The 26,978-nt window shown below is 34.7% G+C and overlaps 2 protein-coding genes across 7 annotated transcripts in view; one reads left to right on the top strand and one right to left on the bottom strand.

Annotated features, from left to right (window-relative positions):
- Window positions 1-12,708, bottom strand: part of mybpc2 (myosin binding protein C, fast type) — a 67,216-nt gene extending 54,508 nt beyond the window's left edge. For all 3 annotated transcript variants that reach the window (XM_023349681.1, XM_023349682.1, XM_023349683.1), the window contains exon 1: window positions 12,633-12,708. In XM_023349681.1, coding sequence (XP_023205449.1) covers window positions 12,633-12,654 — 22 coding nt within the window. In that variant the 5' untranslated portion in view covers window positions 12,655-12,708. The remainder of the gene's footprint in view (window positions 1-12,632) is intronic.
- Window positions 12,709-18,665: 5,957 nt separating this feature from the next.
- On the top strand, window positions 18,666-25,108 carry emc10 (ER membrane protein complex subunit 10). 4 transcript variants are annotated; one of them, XM_023349663.1, is made up of 8 exons: window positions 18,666-18,787; window positions 18,918-18,984; window positions 20,474-20,586; window positions 20,672-20,785; window positions 20,882-21,066; window positions 21,840-21,933; window positions 24,446-24,543; window positions 24,958-25,010. In XM_023349663.1, the coding sequence occupies exons 1-7, from the start codon at window positions 18,695-18,697 to the stop codon at window positions 24,530-24,532; spliced, it is 753 nt and encodes a 250-aa protein (XP_023205431.1). In that variant the 5' UTR covers window positions 18,666-18,694; the 3' UTR covers window positions 24,533-24,543; window positions 24,958-25,010. The 4 variants fall into 4 exon arrangements, with proteins under 4 accessions (XP_023205431.1, XP_023205428.1, XP_023205430.1 ...); XM_023349660.1 differs by lacking the exon at window positions 24,446-24,543 and adding an exon at window positions 23,050-23,141; XM_023349662.1 differs by lacking the exon at window positions 24,958-25,010 and adding an exon at window positions 23,050-23,141 and having other exon boundaries at window positions 24,446-24,519.
- Window positions 25,109-26,978: the final 1,870 nt, after the last annotated feature.

The raw sequence follows: 26,978 nt of genomic DNA, 5'->3' as shown, positions 1-26,978 counted from the left end.
CCACCTGCAGGTGAGAGTTTGCAGAAAATGTGGATATTTGTTGATTTTGAGTGAATAAATAAGCAAACTCTCGAAATGTCCTAGTCAAAACCCAGACTTTCATCTGACTAAGTTGCTGTGGCATGAAAGTGATAAAAAATCTCTTATTTTTGGCTGAATTAGAACAACTGTGCAAAGAGTGGGACATTTATTGAACAGAAAAGATAATAAACATCTAACTTCATAACTTTTCTTTACTGTTTTGTATGATATGTTTAATAACATTTAAAGGTGCAGACAGTCCTGCGTTATGTAGTTTGTGCTTTAAGATACAGTCCTCTGCTTTCCCTTTGTCTCCCACTGTCGACACAGATTGTTCTCTAATTAGGCCAAGGCTTCTGTGAGGAAGATTTAAGAAACAGAAATCAATTCTGGGTGTGCTTCCTCCGCCCGGCCCGTGTTCAAAGTCTTCGGTAACGGCGTATCTGTCAACTTTTTAGTCCGTCTTCTCAGGAACGCGTGGCGCAGTCGCTTGCCTCTGCATCTGTCTGTAATTCATCACGCAGCGGGTGCATACCTGCGGGAACTCGATGATGGCCACGGTATGAGGTAACGCAACACTGAGCCAGTTGTGATATGTTTTTTTTTTTTTGTGGGGTGATTAGGGCGGAGTGTGAGAGGACATGACGTTTGCTTCCCTTTTTTCTGCAACCCATCTGGAGGGTTTAACCTTTCACTCAACAACTGTCGCTCTGCAGAAAGAAAAGATGGACCGTCGATGCCCAGAATTCCTCAAGCCGCTGCTTGAAATCCAACGCCTCAGTACAACACCCCAGAGATGTTTTCAAACTATCTTCCCATGTTCATACAGCTCGATTCAGCAACCAGCGATTGCACCATCAAGGCCTTCGCCGCCGACTGTAAGCCCATAGGGGAACGGGTTCATTTAATTTATTCAGGACAGATCACTGAGTCTCTACCCAGCTGTAACAGAGACACTGGAGTCCCCAGGCCTGCCGCAATAAACAATAAATCAATCACATGATCAATTTAAACAAGCTCAATACCTAGTCATTTTTCTGTTTTCTCGCATAAGTAACTCCTCTCTTGTTTTTAACAAATATAATTGTGAATCTCATTTATACTGGCCAGACATATAATGAAAGTGACTGGAGTACAGCACTGGACTGGTTTGATTCTCTCAAGAACAGAAACTTCTTTGTGTGAATAGATAACACAGTAGTTACATATGGGGTACCCCAAGGGTCAAGGGTCAAGCTAGTTATTCAAAACTGTCGTTTTATGTACTGTTCGGGAAAAAAGTACAACCTCGTCCACTTTTTTAAAATGATCTGACGTTTACCAGGTGCTAAAAATATTTATAGGAGATGAGCTATGCAAAAATTACATCTTGCCCTTTTTTATACATCTATTTGGGTCTCAACTGCTTCTAAAAACTGCCTAAGCGCTTAAAAAAACATCCAGCGGTTTTTGGCAATAAGTTAATGTTTTTGGCGTCTGGAAAATGAGCCGTTTCAAAACCTTTTTAAATGTAACATCACAAATCAGCAGTCACTTCCCCGTTACCTAGCAACCCCAGCATACTTCCGCCTGTTACCTGGCTACCAAAACGGAGCTCCAGCATGTTTGGCCACCAGTGTTGTATAGTAACGAAGTAAAAATACTTCACTACTTTACTTAAGTATATTTTGGAGTACTTCATACTTTCCTCGAGTATGAACATTTTTGATGACTTTCACTTTTACTTCACTATATTTCCGAACTTAATTGCGTACTTTCACTCCGATACATTTTCAATGTGTGGTTTAGTTACTCGTTACAAAAAAGCGAGAGAGAGAAACAAAGTGTTTTGATCCCACCTACTGATTAGCAAGTAGCAAGTAGGCTACCGAACAAAGTCCGTAGCCTACTTGCCTGGGCTTGTTCATCACCTCCAATAGGATACACCTGTTTCGCTTCTCCCATTAAACACAAAGCAAGTCTCGCTATCAGCAGCAGCCACATGGAGGAGGAGACGGAGACCACAACGACTGCAACTACGTCGGACACGGCTCCAGGGGAACCACCAACTGGTGATGAGAGCCTATGGCCTTATTTAAACACAATATACTCTTTCGTGGGTGTTAAAGATTCGTCGTACCGCATGCAGTTTATGTTATTCCTGCCCGAAGATGTGGAAATTCTATCTTACAAAAACTCCCCGTCCAACTTGAAGAAACACATCTAGGTAACGTCTTATGAAATGGTTATAATCCTCCTGTTTCAGTAACTATAGCTTGGTCACTAGGCACTACTGTATTGTGAAATGAACTTTGTTTTGGCATTGTTTCACTGGTGTATTTAGCTTAGGCCTAATGTTGACTGTAGCAGGCTACCTAGACTCCTCTGTTCAAGGGGGACAGAAGCCATAGCGATAGCAATTTAGACTAAACTTAACGAATATAGGAAAGGCATGCAAGTTCAAAACCAGGTTTACAGATGCCAATAAGCTGCATTTCCCTCCCAATTCTTTTTTTCTTTTGCATAATGACCAGTTGTGTGCACCACCTACTGACTGTAGGATTGACTGATTCACTGATTTGTGAAGTAGAGTAATCGTAACAGATCTTTTTCTTCATGTTGGCTGCATTTTCTGTACTATTTATTTTTCTCATTTTTAGCACTGACCTTACTTGAAGGGAAAACTTAAGGCTTACAAAAACTTTGTATTTTCTGTCCTGGAGGGTTTACTAAGAAGCTGGTTCAGTTGTAAAGCAGGTTAAGTTAACCTTGTGCTATAGGTAAAGCACCTAATTTTCTTAACTAAATGATGCCTGCAGGTATATCTATTAGCAGGTTTAATTTTGCCTGCACTTGGTTGGGTACATTATTTTAAGTGTATTTGACAAGTTTACCAAAATATAAAAAATGTCATTCAAACTGCATTTGCCTTGTTTTACTTTTTACTTGTACTTTTCATTACATTACTTGAGTACATCCATTTTTACAGTAATTTCCATACTTAAGTACAAGAAGTTTCAAATACTTTAAGACTTTAACTCAAGTAACATTTCAGTCAGTGACTTGGACTTTTACCAAAGTCATATTTTGGAGAGGTACTTGTACTTTTACTTGACTCTGAGATTTCAGTACTTTATACAACACTGTTGGCCACCTGGTTTTACCTCTGTATGCATTGTAAAATGGCTGCTGGAAAAGACAAATGTCAGAAACTCAGAAACCACTTTCTGCAGTCTTGATGGTTGTTTAGGAGGTTCTACTTTGGCTTTTCAAAGATGTACAATTCTATAATTGCACATCTGTTTGCAGCTATTTTTACTTTAGGGGCGTGGCCAGCAGCAGCTTATTAGGATTTAAAGTGACAAGAGGCCCTAAAAAAGCTCATTCTGAACTGACCACACTAAAATCAGATCATCTAAGATCAGATTTTGTGCCAAAAATTTTATTATCATGTTTTGTATCACCTATATTTCTATCAAGGAAGCATAACAGATTACTTTTAATCTGTAATCTGATCAGGTAGCTCAGGTAATAACAAGAAATAAGATTAGCTACCGTAACTAAGCAGATGACACACAGCTCTACATTATGATGTCACCAGGTGACTCAAAAACCATTCAATCACTGAACAGATGCCTAGAGCAGAGAAATGTGTGGATGTGCCAAAACTTTCTCCAGCTGAACAAAAACAAAAGTGAAGTTATTATTTTTGGACCAAAAGAGGAACGCTCTAGAGTCAATGCACAGCTTCAGTTAATACAACCAGAAACTAAAGATCAGGCCTGAAATCTGGATGTTGTGATGATCTCTGACCCAAACCTTCACATAAAGACAGTTACAAAGTCGGCCTTCTGTCACCTGAAGAACAGTTCTAGGATTTAAGGACTATTATTCATGTTAGTGTTGAAAAACATTTACCAGCTGCAGTTAGTTGTCAAATTCACTTCCACTTCAGAGAGTACCAAGTAAGTAATGAGGCTACAGTTTCTTGTAAATGCACACCAGCGAGGACAGCAGCTTTCATTTGTCCACGTAGCTCCACTTAGGCGACCAGTTTGTCTGTCATCAGTCTGCCTGAGTCTGCATGAAAAGCAAACAGAGGTCATGTTGACCGCTCCAGCTGCCAGGGATTTATTTATCAAGACATACTGAGAATATTCTTTATGTCTCCTCACTTCTAGGCCAGAAGTTTTGGATCCAACACAGACACTGGGCATGAAGGCTGTTTTCACACCTGATGGTGCTGTAGACTCGGTTCAATTGGGGATCAAAATAACATTTTGATAAATTTTCAGCACCTGCTCATCACTTTTACACTGCATTAAGTCAAACAAACCAAACCGTTTGAAAGAGCTGTTCCCCTCCCCACCTGTGGGGACGTTGTACCAAGAAATACTGAAGGAAATGACACAAAAACCTCTGAAGAAGACACTGAACTCAACTTCCTTCTTCCCAAAATGTTAACAAAAATATAGTGTCGTCAGATTTTAGCGGTTGTAGGATTTTTCTTTTGTCTTTGGTAAAACACGATTAGCAATTTCTCCTGCTAATGCTAGCCTCCTGCGTTTGTTTTGGTTGTATTTACCAAGAATGCTCTGGTCTGTAGTCCACTTCCTGCTTCTGGATCAGTCTCCAGTCCGCTTGGCGTTCACATATGCATTCAAAGATATGAATATGTGAACTGAGGTTTTCAAAGGTAAACCTCAGTTCGAACACAAATTGAGGTTTGTAGACGGACCATAGTTTGCTTTTTTAGTTGATTGCGCGTTTACACCGGACTTTCTAGACAAACAGACTAGAGTTCAATTAAAGTGAACTAAAACTTAACAGGGCTGATGTCTTTACTGTACCGATTATAACAACCAACCATTTAAAGAAAATTAGCATCAGTCTGAGTCAAGCTCTATATTTATCTTCTTCTACAGGAATGAAGCGTCTTCAGCCAGACTTGTGGAGAGGGTGACTCATCTCATTTGCCTCTCTGAAAATATGTCTACAAATGTTATTTAACACTCAAGCAGCTCCATATGATTACACCTCCACCGCCGTACTTTATGACAGAGGATCATTCTCACTGGTAGACTCCTTCGTAGCCAGATTATGTAGATTGGCTCCCCATCAGTGGAGTCACTTTCAGAATACGATCCCTTTGGAAGTAACTGAGCTTTGTGTATTTTTAAGGCCGGCGAACAAACAGAATGCAGACATGAACTAGCCCAGTTTATATTCGAACTAGTATTTCTACATTTTAATTTTAAAAATTGTAATAAATTGGAAGTAGTTCTCACTGCTAAATTTGTGGATTTCTGTTTGATTTGAGATGCTAAATTTCCAGCAGTTTGATTACTAAACAAAAACAGAAAGATGCCAATTTCTGCAAAATTGTCTACCACTCCAAACTGACCATTAATTTAGCAACAGAGCTACATATAGGCCTGTAATATTGGTTCAATTGATTATTGAGGAATGAAAATTCAAGCTCATTTTGTCATTTTAGTGAATTTTATTGTTGTTTTGGATTAGAGACAGGCTTTTAAATTCCTACGTGCAGGGCCAGTGTGTTAGGATTTCCCCTGATTTCCTCCACTTCACTGAATAAAGAACAATATAAACATTTATTATTAAACACAAAACATGACAATACTTTGCTGTCACTGTTTTTGTCTCGCCTGCCCATTGAGTTATGAATTGTGTGCCATATTTGCAGTGGTGGGCATACTTCTGCCAATCTGCTAATGAGCTAATAGCCGAGCTAATTTTTCATTTAGTGCTTTGACGCTTTTGTCAATTGTGAAAAAGTTTAGCACACTTAGCTTCTTCTAAATTAATTTTTCCAAATATGTTCCAAAATGCTACCTTACTTGGCTGTTTTGTAAACTTTTAGTTGAATAAACTTCAAAATCTGTGCTAAAGTTTTGGTAATCAGCTGCTATATGATTTGTATTCATGCCCTTATTTGCTCTTTCTCTTTTTAAAAGAAACTGTATTGAGCAAGTGGCAAATATACAATGAAGTATACAGAAAAAAAATTCAACAAATAAATACAAAATTCACTTATATGAATTGTTTTGGGAACTTTATTGTTGGTACTCCTCACATTATTCTATACCCACAAAGCATCGCTGTAGCTATACAGTAAACTGTTTAAAATCTATGAATGTTCTCCTTGCTTTCTGACCAAAGCCTTACTGTAGTTAATTAGGCTAAATTGGCACCAGAGTTAAAGGTCTGTTCCAAAGAATCACTTCCTGAATTGCAACTGCAGGTGTTCAGTGACAAATTTGAACATTTCAATGAGTATCAACACAGTTGAATTAGCCTCCTGCACAACTAATAAGAATGAAGCAAGTGGTCTCTGGATGGTAAGTCAACAAAAGAACACGGTTTCTTTTCCAGCACCCATTGTGCAGCGCATTCAGCACAGGTGTCAAACTCCAGGCCTGGAGGGCCACTGCCCTGCAACTTTTAGATGTGCCTCTGCTGCACCACCTGAATAGAATAATTAGGTCATTAAGGCTCTGGAGATCTGATCTACACAAGAAGTAGGTAATTAAGCCATTTCATTCCAGTGTTTTGTACCTGTGGTACATCTAAAAACTACAGGACAGTGGCCCTTGAGGACTGGAGTTTCACACCCCTGGCATACAGCGATAAAACAGGCATCACCATATACAATAACTTTGAAGAATTTGAATTAATATGAGCTACAGCAATATTTAATTTCCCTTTGGGATCAATGAGGTATTTTTGATTTGTGAATTAGAAAACCAGCTGACCAAACGTGTTGGAACTCTTCTTCGGTTGCTAGGTAACGGGCAGAATTCGGCTGAGGTCGCTAGGTAACGGGCAGTGCCTAATGACTTGTGACGTTACATTCTGGAGGTTTTTGAAACGTCTCATTTCCCAGACTCTATAAAACATTAACTTATTGCCAAAAACCATCTGGGTGTTTCTTTTTAAGCACATGGACTGTTTTTAAAAACAGTTCAGACCCAAACGTAAACTCACAAACATGCAAAATGTGAATTTGATCCACAGTTTTCTGCTGATTCTGCCTGTTTGATGTACTTTTCATATTCCTTAATTAGTCCAGCTGAGTCAAGTCCATCGTCTACTACATGAATTAACGGTTCTGCAGCCGCCCTTACATTTGGGAACTATTCTTGTTGCTGTTTATTGGGATGCGTGCTCCGTCGAGTCTCGGGAAGCTTTTCCCCGCTGAGAGCAAGACGCCGCGGGAGGAGTCGCAATAAAGTGACCAGCTGATCGACAGGCACAGAGGGGACTTTGAAGCTAAGACAGTGCAATTGAGTTCAAGACGAGGGCAGCAAAGTGAGGACGGGTGGATAGGAAGGAAAAAAGAGGAGCCTGATAATGTGGTGTTGGGAATATAATATGAATGATGTCAGGATGTCGGATCGGAGACTCATTTGTAGGATATAATAAAATGCAAGGATGAAATTACTGCATGATGGGGAAATAGAAATGGAAAAGGCTTAGAGGTCTCTGCAGGAAAGACATATCAAATCGACACATTTCATCGCGCATCAACGTTCGCATGCCTCTCTAAATATGGACTCCAATATTTCAAGAAAACACCTTCTTTGGTTTGTCCAAACTTTTTGCCACATGGGCCAAAATGTAGAACACAAAATAATTAAAATCAAGAAAATACAGTTTTGTTTTGTAGGAATGGGATGTAATTTGTTGTTAAGTGTGTCACAATAATCAATTATTAAATGAATCACATGATAAATTAAAATAGTACAGACTAAATAATCCAGTTTATTTGTGGTTTCAGTTGTTTGTGGTTTTTAATTCCCTTTTTATTTCTTGTTTTTGGTTGTTTTATTTTGTTTATTTAAAATGTCTTCCAGTTTGGTGTTCTGTACAAAATAAAAATAAAAACATCTAGTTTTCTAATTCTTTTGGGCTTCGTTGATCAAATGTATTATCAGTTAGAAGAACAGGACTTTTCACTTTCTTTCAAACCCTTTGCAAATATTTAACCAAGTTCAATACATTTTAAAAATGCAGATTTTGGTGCAACAAAATTGACATTTCACTAAAAGTCTCTGGATTGATGTGGTTCAACTTATATAAAAGCTTGGCTATAAAAAGACAAATACTTTGTGTTTATTAAACGAAGGAGTATTAGGGCCATCTATAAAAAAATTACAAAAAATTAAAATATGAGAAGTTGTAATAGATACATATTATGAGAATAAACTTGTAAGAGTATAAAATGTCGAGAATAAAGTTGCACAAGTATGACTTTATTCTGTAAATATTTTTGGCTTTGTTCTGAAAATATGAATATTTTCATATTATTTCAGTTTTATTCTTGTGATTTTTTTTTACTTTGTTCTCCCAATTTTATTATAATCTTTGTATGGCCCTAGTACTCCATTGTAATATTAACATTTTCCATTCTAAGAAAGTTTTGTTGCTAATAATTTTACCCTGATTATAAATAAAAAGTCTCCATCTGCATCAACCAACTATTGTGTTAGTCTTGAACTGCAGCTGAAGGGCCGCACAACTTCAGTCCAACGATCGCAAAAGGACCTCAGACCGCACTTTGGACACCACTTGTTTACTCTGGATAACTTTGTCAGAGTTGGAAGCTATAAAACCATTAAATCCCAGTTTTCCTTAGATAATGATGAGCGAGACGGTGAAAATGGTGCAGATGGATGCCAGCCGGGCAGACGGTGTAACCGACAGAGAGCAGGCCGGGTCAGGCGGATAAAGTGTCGGCTTAACGAAGACGTGATGCAGCGTAGTCACACCTGACTTGGCGAAGGCCAATCTGACAAATCATTTCCCTGCTTAAATACTCTGGATGACCCAACAGAGACATAAAAAAATAACAATTAACCTTTTATATGGCTTTCATTATAAAAATCAGATTTTTTACAAAGATTTTGTTGTTTTTTGAGGTTTCACAAATATGTTTCAATATGAAATTCTTTTATATTATCGTGTATAGAATATATTAAAATGTATTTATATTAAATAAATACATACCGCTGAAAATCATATTCAAATCAAATTCAAAACTACTTTATTGATCCCAAAGCAAAATTAAATAATATCACGATATAAGCATTTCATTTATGTCAATATTGCTAATTATTGATTAGTTTTTTTAACTATCTGAAAGGCTGCCAAACTGTTGACATGACCGGTCCTGTTTTCACTCCATGTCATTTTTTATTTTTAAGCAGCTAAGAGAGACAGTGGCGGAACTTAAACTGCTGCTGGGCAAGTTACTCAACAGACTGTTGCTCGGTAACCAAAGAGTGAGCGAGTTGCTAGGTAACCAAAGAGTGAGCGAGTTGCTAGGTGACCAAAGAGTGAGTGAGTCAGTCTATTCCACCAACTTTTCTTAGCAGCTAAAATTCTATTTGACTTATTATCTATTGGTATTTATCATGCGTCTGTCACGGTAAATATTATTGATTTATTGTCTAGACCTAATAAAATATCCTGTATTTTAAATTTCTACAAGTATAGGGTTCAATCTCTAAGTTTGGGTAAAAAGAAAACTAGAAATTGTCAGCATTTGTGCATTTATGGAGTTTGAAATAGAGCTTTTGTAATTATCTCTCCACCAATGACAGATAAAAACACCACAGCCTTGGCACGGTTGAATTTTAGGAATGGTGTCTTGTGGTTGGTTAATGTTTCACTGCAATTGGAGGTTACGTCGCAATTTTTGTAAGATGATACATTACTGGAATAAACTGCAAATTTATGGTGTGATTAAGAGCTTATCATTAATGCTGATGATGCAAGGGTGTCTGCTGAATGTTATTTAAGTTTTTATTCTTAATAGCATGGGTGTCCTTTTGGCTATTTGTGGCCTTTGGACCGATTGCCCCCAACTACAGTTCAAGATACAAATTTGGCCTGGTGGTTGATATAGATGGAGATTTTTTATTTTTATTAAAGGTGAAGTTGTTACCAAAATAATTTTCTTACTATGGAAAATTGCAAATTCAACATAAAGTATTGATATTTTTACAAACAAGCTTTTATAATAAGTTGAACCACATTAATTAAAAGACTTTTACTGAAAAGTTGACTTTGTTGAACCCAAATAAGCTTTTATTTAGTCTATTAAACTTGGCTCAATATAGCGGACATTTTGAAACAAAGTGACCCAAATCCTGTCCTTAAAACTGTTTAATCGAGCACAAATGAATTTGAAAACTAGAAGTGCAAAATACGTTTTAATTTTTGTATCTACAATGAATAACATTCTTTTCCAACAAAAATACTAAACAAAAAAAAACTGACTACTTTATTTGCTTGATTTTAGATTTTTTTATTTTATTTGACTACTTTTGACAATTTCAGACCACATGGCAAAAGTTTGGACATCCCTGCTCTATCGTAATATTTACATTAAGCAGTTTTGAAATTATTATTTAATTGAATGTATTAAGGAAATAAAGCAATCCCAACTGACTTGCCAACCTGAAAATAAGTCCCGTTGTGTTTCATTAGCAAACCACATTTTAGTTTAATATCACAAGCCACACTTCAAAACACTTACAAAGAACCTGTTTGACAACATGAAGTAGGCAAAATTATCCTAAAACTAACACATAATGCTCCAACCTGATCTAAAACAAGCTTGAAAAATCTCAAATGTTCCCGAATTAAAACAATGTTTTAAAGCAAAGTCGACCAAAACTGTTGCAAAAGTCTTATTTCCAGTTACTGCAAATGGCTATGAACTACTAGCTTAAGGGAACAATTGCATTTTTACAATGTCAGTTTGACTGAAGTCTGACTGACCCAAGTTTCATTGATCGGTGCCGAATAAAAAACTATTTTGAGAATTTTGAAAATTTTACGTTTCAGATGTTTCAGAGCTAAAAGAATTTAAATATACTTTTGTGGTTTGATTAAAATATTAAATTTGTAGTTATTAGTGTTCAGATTCAAATAAATTAAAAAACTCAAAATTATTGCCTGCTTAACAAATAGTTCAGACACAGCTGTTTAAATTGTGGAGGAAATTTGGTGATTTACAACTTTAACTTCAAATGTTCTTTGTTGTTAAAAGCCGGTTAAAGTCTACTATTACACTGAGCAGAGAAAGAAAATATATGTTGATCAGATGGATTAACTTTAAATGTTTTTGTTTAGTCTGCATTTGAACAGAATGCACAGACTAGGAAACATTTACAAACTTTCAACAATTCTTGTGTAAAATGAAAATTTATTGCTAAACCTGAACCTAGCAGTGGTAGTTAGAGTTTGGAATATTGTTGGAGAAAATCTGCTGTGAAATCTGGACTTGACCCTAGAAATATTGAGTCTGAAAAGGTTTTAATCCAACTGTTTTTACTCTAAATGTTCACAGATTGTTGCCCAATCATATTACTACTTTCTTCTACTTAATGAGCTTAAACTGCAGGTGATTATTCTCTCTCAAACTGCAAGTTTGTTGCAATATAAACGTCTAAAAAATACAAACCAGACACCAAAAGTGCGTCTGTTAGACACAATTACCAGCAAATATCTTTACATTTAACCCTAAAGAAACATTAGAAATATTAGTGATTAAAACAGACACAATCCTGTATTTGCTCTTCTTTCAGAGATGTTTTCACTCTAAATTAATGGAGTCATATTGCATTAATTCCTAAATACTTTAAGGAGTATTTTTATGAGTAAAAATAATCCTAAAAGTATCCCCCCCACCCCCAAAATGATCAACTTTGACCATATTCAATTTTATTTATAACTAGAAGCCAACATGCTGTGCATATTAATGCAAAAACAGCCTCTTTTATTCAACATTAGGCGTTTTCTGGGTTCAATCTGTGGTCCACACTGCAAAAACACAAAATCTTACCAAGTAATTTTGGTCTAGTTTCTAGTGCAAATATTTCAGTACACCTAATAAGACAAAACTAACTTACAAGTGACTTTTCAGAAAGATATGGGAGCTTGTTTTAGGTCAATAATTCATTAATATTGATATAAAAAGTACTACATCCATTGGCAGATTATTTCATTCATTATTCCCCATTACAAGCAAAGTGGCTCGTATTTTTTCAACAATATTTAGGAATTTTGTGGGGGGGGGGGTTTCAGTGGAAAAAATACTAGTTCCACTTGCAGATTATTTCACTTGTAACGACATTTTTCCTGCGTTATAAGTGACATAATCCGCCAGTGGATCTAGAACATTTTCATAATGTTAAATTATTTGTTAATAATTTGTTAATAATTATTTACTACTATTTCCCACTGAAAAAAAGTTATTTCTATGCTAGTACACTCGAAATAATGCAAAACCAAGAAACCAGACCAAAAATACTCTGTAAAATTGTGTGTTTATGCAGTGGAAAACGTTCTAGCACTATTGGCATATTATTTAACTTTTAACAAGACATTTTTACCATGTTATAATTTACTAGTGAATAGCACTTTTCCATCCATGTTAAGGTAGTATTTACTCAAAAAGAGCTCCTACATCTTGCTGAAAAGTTAGTTGTTAGTTATTTCATGTGTGCTAAGACATTTGCAGTAGAATTTAGGCTAAATTTACTTGGTAATAGTTTGTGTTTTTGCAGTGTGGTGAGGGTTTCCCGTCTGGACTGTCTTACCTGTCTTCTTTGGCTCAGGCATGTCTGTGTCTGTTTAACGGGATTCCTCCTTCCTGCTTCCCAGTGGAACTGCCGGCGCGTCTCTTCCTCCCCTCATTTTATGAGCTCGCTCCCCGCCCGCCGCCGCCGCCATCCTCCCCCGGGAGGAAGCAGAAAGCAGGACAGCGGCAGAATGGCGGTCACATGAAACCTTGGCAGGAGCTACGAGGCTTTAAGGAGACCGGAGGATGAAGACACCGAGAGGGGGGAAAGAGTTTAAGGGAAACTGTTTCAGAGCCGTTAAGGAGAAAGCTGCCAGCCGATGAACTCATTACGCCCGGGAGGCTAAACATTAGCGCACCGACGCTAATTTTTCGGTGCAGAATTTAAAAAAGAAATCACAAATATTGTATTGTGCTTATGTTTACGTGGATTGGGTAATTAATACTCAACAGGAATACCGTCGTTTTAAAAATGTATTGAATTATTGTTGAACAACCAACTGATTCTGGTGATTTCTTCCAACTTTTGCCGCCGCCATTTCGCGAACTAGCGGAAGTGCCGTAATTTGCCGACGGATGACGTAAACTGCTTGTGTTTACATATCAGTTCGAAATGCTAACAAGCAGCTTAATGAACAAGTAAACGAAGAATATTATATCTTTAATTTCAGTATGCTTTAGTTATTAGTGTTATAAACGCGCAATCTAGTTCCAGCTAGTTGTAGATTTTCCCCATTAATTATCTTTTTATTTAATTCAGCTAACAGAAATGTTTTCTCAATCTCGGTTTTTGTTATTCGTCAGTAGTTTCAAATACATTCTGCAGTAGCAGTAAATGAGCAGAGAAGAAAGGTTATTATAGTTAACTAAAACTAACATTTCTAAGGTTTATTTTAATGTTTATATCCAGATGCATCAAGATAAATATGAAACTGAAAACTAACTTATGACTTTAACATTTCACCCTTCTAAAAAATACATAAAACAATTATGAAGACGTGTTTATTTTTATCTCTTTATAAAATATTAAAGTTCACTATGAATTTACGGTAGATCTTCCTACAGAGTACGGTTTAAAAATATGGAGCCTGGAAAGACTAGAAACAAAAAAAGGAAGTTGAAAGAGGAAGGATAACAGGAAGAAGGACACGAAGAGGGAAGGAAGGAAGCAAAGAAGGAAGGACAGAAAGAACAAAGGGCAGAAAAAAGGAAGGAGGCTGGAAAGTAGCAAGGATGCAAAGATGGAAAGAATAAAGGATGCATAAAAGGAAGGATCCAGAGAAGGAAAGTAAGAAAGGACACAAAGAAGGATGGAAGTTTATTTATATGAAACATTTACAACAGGCGCGGGTGACCAAAGTGCTTCACAACAAACAAAACATCACAGGTAGATAAATGATAAAACATAAAATAAAGATCAGTAAAAATAATACCACAATTTCAAAATTGGGAGAAAACATCAATAACTAATAATATGAATAAAAACCAGAACAACACTTAATTTCAGCTGCTCCTCTTTAACTGGCTAAAGAGGAAAGATGTTTAACTTCTTGTGTTGCGATGTGTTGAAGGAGAGTAGATGTGTCTTCCGTCTGGAAAAACACGAGAAATTACAAATTTCTACTTCAGCTAGGACAGAAGGAAGGTACGAAGGAAGGAGAGAGCAGTTTCCTAGCATATTATATTTTCTATGTTGTGGGAAATAATCTCAGCGTTTTTCTAATGTAACTTGGCTGAACATCTTAAACTGATTTCAGTCCTAATGGACGCATTCAGGCTCTGCAGCTATTACAGCATTAGCATAACTGAAACCTGGGTTGAGTTTTGAAATTAGCTGAGAGTTTCCCAGCGTTTTTTCTGTGCCGAAGCTCCACATCAGAGACTCTGGGGACGAATCTGCTTTCCAAGAAGCCAAACATGGAGTTCAGGTTTCCTTCCCAGAGCAGCAGGCCTCGTTTTTAAAACGAGCCGAGGAAAAAACGGAGAGGAGGAGTAGAAAAAGAGACTGAACAAGCATCTGAAACGAGTTCTTACAACAAGGGCTCTGACCGATGGGGTGGTAAAGCAACACAATTAAAAACTAACAGAAGAAATTTGGTTTATTTAGCCTCTTAAAGAGGGAAAAGATGTGTGTATTAATTTTTTTAAGTCATTTTTTCACCATCTTATTCCTACATTTATAGATGCCAGAGTACCAAATTAAATATTTATTTCAATATATAAATATTTAGTTAGTAAAATAAACATTTAATTTGGAGAAAACTAAATATTTAGCCTAGACTTAAACATTAAGTTGGGAACTAAATTTCTAGCATATTTAGAAATAAATATTTCAAAATTTTGAAACAAATTTCAAAATAAATATTTAGTGAGGAAACTAAATATTTAGTTCCCAACTAAATGTCTTAGTCTGATCTACATATTCTAATTTTCAAACTAAATGTTTAGTTTGCAAACTTTAATATTTTGCTAACTAAATGTTCAGTTCAAAATTCAATATTTACTGTGCTATGGCTAATTTTCAAACTAAATGTTTATTTTTCTAACTATATATTTAATTCAAAATTTAATATTTATTTTTCTATAACTACTTTTCAAACAATGCTTATTTTTCGATATAAATATTTAGCAATATCCTAAATATTAAAATTATTGCTAGATATTTAGCAACTTAAAAAAAATTACAGTTTATTTAGTGGTCAGCAAAACCAGTTTTTATTTTGATATCCCACTTCTGCTAATGGGCAAGCTAATTTACATATTAGCTAAATATTTGCTAGCAATCTAAATATTTTGTTAGCAAAGTAAATAGTTAGCTTGCTTGCTAGCTAAATAGCAAGCAACTCATTTAGCTATCAAGTATAGAATAACTTGCTGTTTAGCTAGCAAATAATTATAATTGAAAATAAAAAGAATTGAGCTAATTCTAAAACGCTAATCATAAACTTTAGCTTCTCTCAAAAATCACGCAGGATAATAGTCGATTTTGCTCTGTACTCTACCGAATAAACATACTTTTCTGGATTTTTTTTCCCAGGCGGGGAGCGCGAGCAGAGGAAACAGAATTGCTACGTAAACAAGTTTCACTCTCTTCAAAATAAGAGCATAAATCTAAACGTCTAAATACCTGAACAATTTTTTACAATCTATAACAAAACTTCAACACAGATTTGAAACATTATTCTACTGAAAGTTTACAAACCAGCCAAGTAAATCATAATTTATCCAGAAAAACAAATTATTTAGTGGAAGCTAAACATTTTCATCGTTAACAAAAATGCTAGAGTGCTAAATGAATTTATGTAACATATATTCAGATATAGATCGGATTTGTCTGGACTGAATTGAGGTTTGTGGATTAGTTTTCTAAAATCTGGGTTTGTTGTAAAACAAACATTATAAGCTAAAAAATGTCTTTAATTTAATGTCAGTGTCAGACAGAAAAATAAACTTGCGTCTTGTGACAATCTCCAGCAGAGCAGATTTGACAAGAGTTCTGCGCACCAAAGTCTAAACCAAGTTAGAGACCCAAAAATAGCTCAGACGTTTGAATTTTCAGACTTTAGGATCATTATTGTCAAAATGAAAGCGCTTTTTCAGCAGGCAGATGAAGGCTTTCCACTTCTGTCTGAGCTGGGTTTGTTTGTGGGTCAGACAGGAATAAACACAGAGCACATTAATTATGTTTGGCAAAAATATTTTCATCATGTTTTTCTTTTGAAAGGTTTGATTCTTTCTGTTAAACTTTGTGTTTTTCTGCCCTTTTGATGACCCAAACTCCTCGATGCAGCAGTGAATAACTGTTGACTTATTTACTTATTCATTTTATAATGATAATTATAATCATGATAATGTGGCAGTCGTGTTAATAGCTAACACTTTTACTTAATAATTTGCTCATCTATTTATTCCTTATTTGCATTCATTTTGTAATTATTTTATTACTAGTGGTCGTCATGTTCGCTGATGTAATAGTGGTGATGGTATTCATTTATTTCCTTTATAATGATAATAATATTAAAAATGTAGTGATAGTGGCTAACATTAATAACTTAATAACTTGCTTATTCACATTTTATTATTTATTATATACTATATTTTTTAAATTAATTTATAGTACATTAATTATAAATTAATATTGTTATTAGTAGTAGTAATCATGTTTGGCAACATATTGGCAATAGTGACAGTAGCTAATATTTTTACTACATTATTTGCTTATTTACATTTTATTTATTACATATCATATTTATTCTATAATTTATATTACATTCAGGATTATTATTTTATTAGTAGCAGCAATAGCGTTAATTTAATTACTTATCTTAAAATAATCAGAATAATTCAGCAATAGTTATGTAACTAATACTTTTACTCAGTTACTTGTTATATATGTATTACATTTATTAATCTATTCCACATTCATTGTTATTAATATTATGTAGCGATAAACATGGTAGCTAATTTAATTACTTCAATATATTTTGCATAATTTATTATTATATGTCACATTTATTTATTTACTTATTATTCTTAGAATTAATATAACTATTGCGATTGATGAAATAGTGTAAGTTTAATTAAATTACTTGCTTATTTACTTATTATTCTTGATATATTATTATGATATAGAAAGATTGTAAAGTGTTAACATTTGCAGCCCTGTTTTCTTCATAAACAACGTTATCTCATATTGTCATAATTTAAATCCAGATCTCTCAACACATCTGGATGTGTGAGATTTTTTGGTAAATATGTCAGACATAAACCACTCAGAGCTTCCCACAGTTGGAGAAGTTATTTTATCCGGGTAAAAAAGCTGCAGCGGTTCTCTGGGGACAGAGGCCAGATGTGGACAGCTGTCCTTTCCAGCTTCAAATGTCGCAGTAAAACTTTCATCCAAGGTTTGGGATTAAAGCAGCCAGGAGCTGCTCCAGCATAAACTCACCCCTTGAATTTGACAAACTTTTTTTTTTTTTTTTTTTTTTTGCAAAAGCGGAGCTATGTGTGCTGACTAAAGAATTTTAAAACATGAATTACTTTCCTTCCAGCGGGACATAAATATTTAGTGTTTCTTGTGAAAAGGACGGCTGGATCACAGAGGGGGTGAGGAAGTTTTTTCTGGTCTGTTAGCAACCTCTGCTGGTTTAAACGTGATCATCAGTTTGAACTCAGACTGATTTTACTATATTCATATTTCATTTCTGATCATGTAAGGTGCCAAGAAAACAGAAACAACTAAGGGAAAGGTGAGTTAAATATCACACTTGTATGATATTCTGAAACCCTAAAACAGAAAAAGACATTAACAACAATGCATAAAAAGTAGTTTTTGAAACAAATGAACACAATGTTACATAAATAAAGACTATTTCTATTTTAATCTATCAAAAAATATTGTCTAAAAACTTTAGTTTGTCTCTCTTATGTACTTTTGTATTTTAGAACTCCTTTAACTATAACAACTTAACTATAATGACTAAATCATTTTGTAGATTTAGAGTCATTTGTATGATTATAAGTTGATTTGAAACGTAAAAATACTAATTAATACTGTTTCAGGCATGTTAGTGCCTGAAACATTTCAGGCACTAATACATTTTACAATGTCTAATTTTCTCTGGATTAATTTATAGATTAATATATTTCTATGTGTATGCTTGTTATTATTTTATTTATTAATTTATTTTATATTTAGACAAATTTAGATTACTTACAATATCTCACTTATATATTTATATAAATTTTATAACGCTTGTGGTTATATTTGTATTTACTAATATTTAACACTTTGGATGGAGTAGCTTGTCAACAAATCGCATTGGGTATCAATAAAGTATATATGATGCAAACAACCTTTAAATAATAAAATAACTACATTATTTTTGTAAATCCGTTTTAAGAATATACTATTCACGGTAAATAACAGACTAAAGATGTATGTGAAGCCAAGGATTTCAAAATAAAGATCAAAAACGCAGCGTGCACATACTTACATACGTAGACTAGTTTATGTGCTTTTATTCTGAAAATGCAGATGTTACTTCTGTAGCCATCTTCCGGTGTCCACAGTTAGCAGCAATGGCTCGCCTGCTACCGCTTAATGTTGCTGTTGTTTCCATTGTTTTGTTATTTATATGCGCAAATTTAGTATCATGTAATAACGGCCGAAGGGTAAGAGTTAAATAATCATTCGTAAATATATTTTTAACAAAAAAAACTATGAGGGTTATTTTATTTATGCTAACGAGTTAGCGTTAGCATTGTGTGATAGAGGCTAAACGCAGATTTTGATTATTTTCAGGTCGGTGATCCGTTGGAGGCCGAACTCAGTGGATTCTCTGTGCCGCTTGAACACTCGTTTGAACTCGGTGAGAAAATATTTTAATTGCATAGAAACAGAAGCGTGTAGAACATAACTCATGCTAGTTTGCTAACTAAGTATTCTTGTGCTCACCAAGCTAACGCAATTTCCGTTGTCTGTCATTCTAAGGACAGACATTCTGTTTTTCTTATGATTTTATATATATAGTTTGTGTCATAGATGCTTTGGAAGTTTATTGACCAGGTTGAATAAAATTTAGTGTTCAACTTTACCTCCAGGCTTTGTAATTTTGGCATGTAGTAAAGCCTTGTCTTTATTTAAAATGTATCTAAAAAAAAATGTAAATATACAAGTCAGAATATAATGTAACTTTGCACTTACACTCCCTTTCAAGAATTTCACACATGTTCAGATTAGGGGACAACATAAAATGATATCGCATATTAAATATGTTTACATAGCAAAAATTGTTATTGTGACAACTCTATAAGTAACCCAAAAGTTTAAGATCAGGCTCAATAGCTCCAATTAGCATGGCAAATGTTTAAATTCATGAAGGAACAAATATGTCTTCGTTGGAAGAACTGAAGAATAAGATGGTGGCTTGACTTTGGTTTGCAAAGCTGCATCTGAATGAAAGATTTCTGCAAAAACACGCTTCCAACACATGAAACTAACGTATAAATTAGAATTTTTATTCACTACATAAAGAGGATAATGTATATTTATCAACATGAATATACATATACTAGCTTTAGCCCAGTTAGGAGAAGATCATCAGGCTAATTTTCATGTAGCAGGTTGATTGGATGGATTAAAAAGAACTAAAATCAGCACACATGACCTATCATTTATGAAAGATTGCAATATGTGGCTAAAATTAATGTAATTTACAGTAAAAACCCATAAGAAAACAAAAACAAGTCAGATGTGAGGGGGGAAACATGTAAAAATACTAATTAATTTATTGAAGACATTAGTACAATGATAACAGTTTAATGATGTTGGCTGTGTTTGTAGAAAATCAAACGTAAGTCAAAGTCAGTATTTGAACATAAACGCCTCATATTATCAATCACAGTGGGTCGGCTGTCAGCTCTTCTGATTACCAAATTACTACTGATTATTTTAGTAATCGATTATTCCATTGATTACTCTGACAAATTCTACAGATTTTTTTATTTAACCAGTTAAACCTTTTTATTAAATATTTGAAATACATAAAAAATACAAATAAATGATTTAATTCCTTCTTTTTTTTAAAATATTTTATGATCCCAAGAGGAAATTAAGTAAACAAAAATATAATATAAAATTAAAAAAAAAAAATTATTGCCTAAAATGCATATTTACAGACATGTTGTTTTATTTTATCTTAAAAGCAAATTTTTGCCATTTTGGTTTAATTTCTGCACTGAATAAGTTTTTTTTTTTCGGGAAGTGACTTTTTTTCTGTCTCTGACTCAAAAGCTGATGATTCCGTTTTGCTTTTCAATTATCTATGCTCATAGTTGTTTGCTCTGTTTTGTCTTCAGATGATGTTGCAAAGTTTCAGTCGCGTGGATCCTTGCTGCTGAAAACGGGTCGGGAGCCAAGCGTCTCTCTAACTCAGAACCAGCTGTCAGAAGACGACCGCTCCAAGCTGAAGGTGAAACTGAAAAAACAATCTTTGACTGGGACCTCTGGATTTGTTTTTTAAAAAGCGATGCCTTTGTCTGGTGTGTTCTCCTCAGGAAGTGGCTGCAGTTGACGGCCTGTACAGAATCCGAGTGCCTCGGGTTTCCCTGCAGGCGGACAGACAGACGGAGTGGCAGATGGACGGTTACCTCACAGCGTTCGTCAGAGCCGTATGTGTTCAGCTTCAAAAATGGCAGCAAAAACGGATCAGAAGTCACCAAAATGAAGGTTTCTGTGAAGAAGTTTTGTTTTGTTGTCGTTCCCAGTGTGCGATGGTCGAGTCCCACCTGAGCGACGTGATCACGCTCCACACCGACGTGTCGGGATACCTGATCGGCGTCTCCATAGTAACCTTACCTGGAGCCTGCAGAGGCGCCGAGGTCGAGGATGAAGTCGACCTGGAGGTTTACAACACAACTCTGAGCATCATGGCTCCTGTAAACGCTCCAGGGTCAGTCTTTAGTCTTTAAGCTTCATTTGGTTCTGATTCATAAGAAATAGTTAGAAAATAAAATTGTTTTTCTTTTCTTTTTACTTAAGCAACAGTAAATTAAGCATTATTGCTTAAGTAGAGCTTGAACTATTTTAATTAAACAAAGTAACTTGATTTATTTATGTTTTTTGTAGATGCAACACTTCAAATGTTTTTATGTTAAATTGAAGGCATCCAGTTTGTTTATTATTTTGGGCTCAATTTGAAGGAAACTGAACAAAATATTTTGTATTAGGATCTACGTCAGTCCTCATTTGAAAACATTTGGTGTATTTGGTTTTGGTACAGCAAGTAAAACCAGATTTGGTGTAATTTAGCATGCAAGTCGACGGGTCAATGTGGTCCTGTTACCATGACAACAAAAGGAAAGCAGAAAGTTAGGAAAAGATGATCAGTTTGTGTTGCATTTAACATTTTTGAGACTAGATTTTGATTTAAAAATCATAGTTTTGTCCTAATTTATTTTTGAATTGTGGTTGGGAGGGCCGCATAACGTCAATTCAGAGTCCAAAAATGGCCCCCAAACCCACTTTGAACACCCGTGATCTTAATGTTTCTCCTTAGTTACATATAATCTGCTGAGACAAAGAAAACGTCAGTGCGTTTCTGTTTTTTTGTTTTCTTATTTTGTAACTTTATAATTTATTCTTTTCAGTTTCAATTTGGTTTTTTTTGTTTAAAAACTGATTAATTTAAATCTGTTTTTGTTTGTTTTTGTTTTGTCTTTCCAGACCGGAGACGGCTCTGTTCCTGGAACGGATGGAACAAGAATCTGAGAAGAAAGGAAAGAATCCACAAGAGCAGAAATCGTTCTTCGCCAAATACGTAAGAGCGATCCGAGTTTCTGCCGAAGCTGTCAGGGTTTATAAAAGGTTTAAGAAGTCACAGTTAATTCGTAGTTAGCGTTTAGCGTGTTTAATATCAGATCAGAGATGAAGTAATCACTGTTTTATGGCTTATAGTGTAGATAGTATGTTGGCGCTGCACTGCCAGTCAGCTGGCTGCTGCAGGTCTTGAAAACTTTCACTAACTGATCTTCCACCAACGCCAAGAAATAAATCTTATAGATACGGCTGGGCGATATGGCTTAAAGATAAAATCTCCGATTTTTGTTTTCACACCAAATCTGATTTTAATAAATGTTTTATTTTTATTTTATTTAGTTTTATTTTATTTTACACAAATATTTTCAGAGTTGTTTTTATTTCAAACGTCCCTTCTGTGAGTTATTAGCGTCAGGCTATGAGAATTTTGGTTTAAGAGATTATAGGCAAATTATTAACAGAATAAAGACGCAATTTCACCAAAAACCTCTTGAAATTACGAGAAAAAACTTTTTAATGAGAAAAAAACGTGTTGAGTTATCAGGATCTGTTGCTGCTGATAATAATTTAGTGCTGATGTGTTAAAATGTTAAGTAGTTCTATTAAGTATTATCTCTAAACCTTCACAAGATGCTCAACTTTCCTCATTTAAAGCTTTTATTTTTCATGTAAGATTTCTCGTAAAATTTCGACTTTATTCTGGTAATATTACGACTGTAGTCTCATAATCAGAAAAAGAAAATCGTAGCCTTGACATGAACTCAAATTCAAAGTAAATAGAGGCTGTAAAACAAGATGGCCGCCCTGGTTGCGCTGACATCACTCTGAACTTTGGAAACTGAAGGAAAAAAAATCTCAATTTTTCACAAATGAAAAACCAAAAATTTGATTAATCAATTAAATTATTTAGCAATTAATCAATTTGTTTAGCAATTAATTGATTTAATCAATGAATCGTCCATAATGATCAACATATTTTAGCTGCAGTGGGATCACTTATTCTACGTTTTTGAACAATGTTATATTTCCTTAAAGTTTTCGAGCCCTGAGCCTCTAATACCAGATTTGATATATTTATTGATTCTCTCACTCAGCATGACTTTCTGCCTGTGTGCAGCTTCTGCAGAGACGGAGGAAGCATGAAGCTCATCGGCTGCTTTTGGCTAAAACAACAGGATGCTTTCTGTTTTTCCAGCCTGTCTTGTTAATGTGAGCTTCCAGCCACAGAAATTATGAAACATTTTAAACCATTTCAGAGCTGCAAAGTTTTCCTTCATGGCTGAAATCATGATTAATTGACTATTTAAATAATCAACAACTAATTTAGTAATTGATTGATTGCTAACCGGAGAATAGAGACTCAAAGGCCATTTACTGAAAATCAACAACATTCAGAGCAGGAATTAACCCAAAACTGTACAAAATATATATATTTTGAATTTAAGATAGAAACGCTTTTGTTTGTAAACATGTTTCTTTACCTGGTTCAGATTTACTGAAGGAATTCTGTTTTTGCATTTTAGGTTGTTTTTTTCTTTTACTTAAAAAAAGAATTAAAGTGTTTATTTGCATAGTTTAATTTATTTATATTATTAAATAAAAAAGGCTTACGCAGTTAAATAAAAAATCTGGAGAATGTTTATTTTTTTATCTGATTAATCCATTATTCTGACAATCAATACATTAATCAATAACTAAAATAATTAAGTTACAGACTGACTTTCCTTCACCTGCTAAATCAAATGTAAAGCACCAGGCAGTTCGACGGCCATTGGAGAGAAAGAAAAAAGGAGTAAATTCACCCAAAAAAACTTTGTCATTTCTGACTGTGAAAAGTTGAAAATTTGTTACAAAAAACTAAAATTGTGAGATTAATCTATAGTTTTTTTTACTTTTGAAACTCAGAAATTTCCACGTTTTTTTTCCTAAAAAAGTTTAGGTTAATGTCAAAATTCAACGTTTTTTTCTAGCAAATGTTTAACTTGGAAACGGTCTACATTTCCAAGTTGTTTTCTAGAAAACTTTTGATGTTTCAAACTTAAGAAATGTCCAATTTTGGACACTTGGAATTTCTAGAAGATTTGACTTTTTAAGCTCAAAAATTTTCTAAAGAAATTCTGGAAAATTTCATCTTTTTTTCCATTTTTCGGAGAACTTTCAGCTTTTCAAATTTAGAAATATCCAAAAGAAAAAATTCTAGACAATTTCTGATGAATCTCAAAATTTCTGCGTTTTTTCAGAAAATTGTCAACTTTTGAAACCCAAATATTTACCAGTTTTTCTTTCTAGTACATTTTCTCTCAATCTTTAGACCTTCTTCCTATTTTGGTGTAAATTCACTCCTCTTTTTTTCTGTCTAGTGGTCGTAATATGCTGTTGCAGTAGGCAGCGCTCTTTTTGGTAATTTTATTGGGTTCCTGCGGCCTGGTTCTGTGCGGCCCGGCCCGGTCCGGTTGTTCTGTGCCGTGTTTGTGCCTCACTGTGTGTCCAGTGACTGTGTTGCTGTGTTCCAGTGGTATTTGATTCTGGGAGGTGCCATCTTCCTCATGCTCACCAATTCCGCACAGCCCCCAGCAGGGGGCGGCAGAGAGCAGAGCTGATTCCCACTGAAGTACAGTTTCCTTACTTGTGGCTCTTCCTCCTCCTCCTCCTCTTCCTTTTATTCTTCTTCTCCGTTTGTGTTTAACCACAAACTGTAGTTTCTCACTTCTTCCTTCTTTTTCCTCTGTTAGCCCTCCTCAAAAGTCTAAAACCAAATACATTTTAGGCTGATAGTTTCTAAAAATCGACTGAATCCAAACCTTTAGAAAGTTAGTGGAGCCTAAAAGTTTTTGGTGTTTGACTCTCTAGTCTCTAACCCTCCCGGAATATTTTAACATTTTCTCTTTCTGTTGAGAAATAAATCTGACCTTATCTGGGAGGAAATAAATCAGCAACTTTTACCAAATACATGCAAGTGATCACAGTTAATTCTATGTAAATTATAGTAGTTATTTATACAAGGTCTGTTTTTCTTCTCTTGCAGTGGATGTACATCGTGCCTCTCGTTCTTTTCCTGATGATGTCAGGCGCCCAGGACCAATCAGGCGGCGGCGCTGGGGGTGGAGCCGCCAACGGAGGTGGTCGATGATCAACTGTTTGTTTAGTTTTGTTTCCCGGTATCATTCACTGAATAATAATTCTCAGTTTTTATCTGCTGTACATAAAGCTATTTAAGGAGGAACATATTTGTTGTGCATCTAAAATCTGTACAGTAAAGAGGAAACTTTGACCTGCAGGCGACTGCACTTTTACTACTAATGTGGAAAATAAAGTATTTATTACTTTACTTGTCTTTGTTTTTTTTTTTTATTTCACTAGACTCAAGTTGTTCTGTAAAATTCCAGTTGTTTTTAAATCTGCTTTATTGATAAACTTGTACTTAAAGAGGAATAAAAGTTACAAAATAAAGCTTCTAATGACTTCTAAAGTCTTAATGAAAGTATAATCCGATAAGACCACAAGACAGGTTTTCTGTATAAGTGAAATTAAATAAGAAATGGCCTAATCTTAGAATTAAACGATTAATAATTTAATCAAAACGATTCTTTTAGCGCCCTCTACTGGAGAGGTTGCCGTTTTATTGGAGACAGTCATATTTTTTGACTATCAGGCTTAAGTTTCTCTGTAAAGTAAAAATTATATACAGTTGACTTGTAACTGTATAAAAATGTAGTGATTACTGTATAAATTCATTCCTGTTTTCCATGTAATTTCAAATTATGTTTAAAAATATGGAAAACGGTTAAACCAGCAGCCAAACATTTTCTCCTTTGAGAGCTTTTCAGCAAGTGAATTTGGATAATAGCTAAATATTTAACTATGAAACATAGTTTGAAACTATAAAATGTATAAATATGAATAAAATGGAAATGAAAACAACTTTCTCATGACAGCACAATATAATAATAAATTTATCTACTTCAACCGTACAGGTGTGTTTTTACAAGCAAAGAAGATACTATAAACTTTATTTGACATGTTTAGACTCTTTATTGCCTCATAGCTGAGTATGCTAGCTGCTGCTTTGACTGTCACATTTGTAGACAATTTAAAGAAAAAAAATTTTTCAGATTTTTCTGAGACTCAGTCTCGTAAATGTCTTGGATTTTTAAACAGTGCAAACTTCGTTCATAATTCAGAGTTCATAGCATTTTGACTTCAGCCATTTCAAGTGGAAATAAATCTGAGGGTATCCTACCTCATTCCTCGCCAGAAATTGTATTTTTATTGTGTTTTATGTGAAAAGTCTTTAATTCAGTTTTTATATCACTTGTAACTCTGAGTATTCATAAAATGTATAATATATGTTTCTGTAACAGATATGTTAGAGAAACACAAACTATTTGTAGCTGTGTTTCCATTACAAATGTGCACAAAACTTTGTCAATATTCCACTAATGTCGAAAAAATACAATTGCTGTGTTTCCATTCAATAAGAAACGCAATTAAAATCACACGTAAATAAGTTTGTTCATGCAATAAGTCGTTAAAAACATGCAGCGCCATCATCCTCCAACCACTTCCTGTCTACATCTTCTTTGTCGTTTCTGCCAGAAGTAACATCCTGTTGATTCGTATGATATGAAAAAAGTGTTTTCTTTGCAGTTTTGTGAAATGCTTTAAAACACTCTAATCCTACCGCAAAAACGTTTTATTAAAAAAAACAAATTAGTTTTTTCAGAAGTGATGTGTTTCCATTAAGCCAATTTATTTTCAAAATGTCAAATTGCTCAATTTTAAGGTCAAAGGAAACACAGCTACTGGGCGTCTCCCAGTTGTTCCATTGGGACCAGCTGACTGGATCTGTCTCTGTATTTCAGGGATGATCCATGTGTCAACATTACATCACCTCATTTTTCCGTGCCCAGCTGTTTTTAACCCACACCTCTAGCAGTGAGGAACATCCTTTTATTTTTGGGAGGCTCAGTTTGGAGCTTCAGCTGTGTCTCTTCTAATCACCAGGAAGATCTTTCTCAGAATGACTCACTTCGTTCCTTATGCTCC

The sequence above is a fragment of the Xiphophorus maculatus genome, chromosome 16 (genome assembly GCF_002775205.1).
Source record: "Xiphophorus maculatus strain JP 163 A chromosome 16, X_maculatus-5.0-male, whole genome shotgun sequence".
Taxonomy (NCBI): Eukaryota; Metazoa; Chordata; class Actinopteri; order Cyprinodontiformes; family Poeciliidae; genus Xiphophorus; species Xiphophorus maculatus.
The sequence above is the reverse complement of the archived record's forward strand: the minus strand, read 5'-3'. Positions and strand labels throughout refer to the sequence as shown.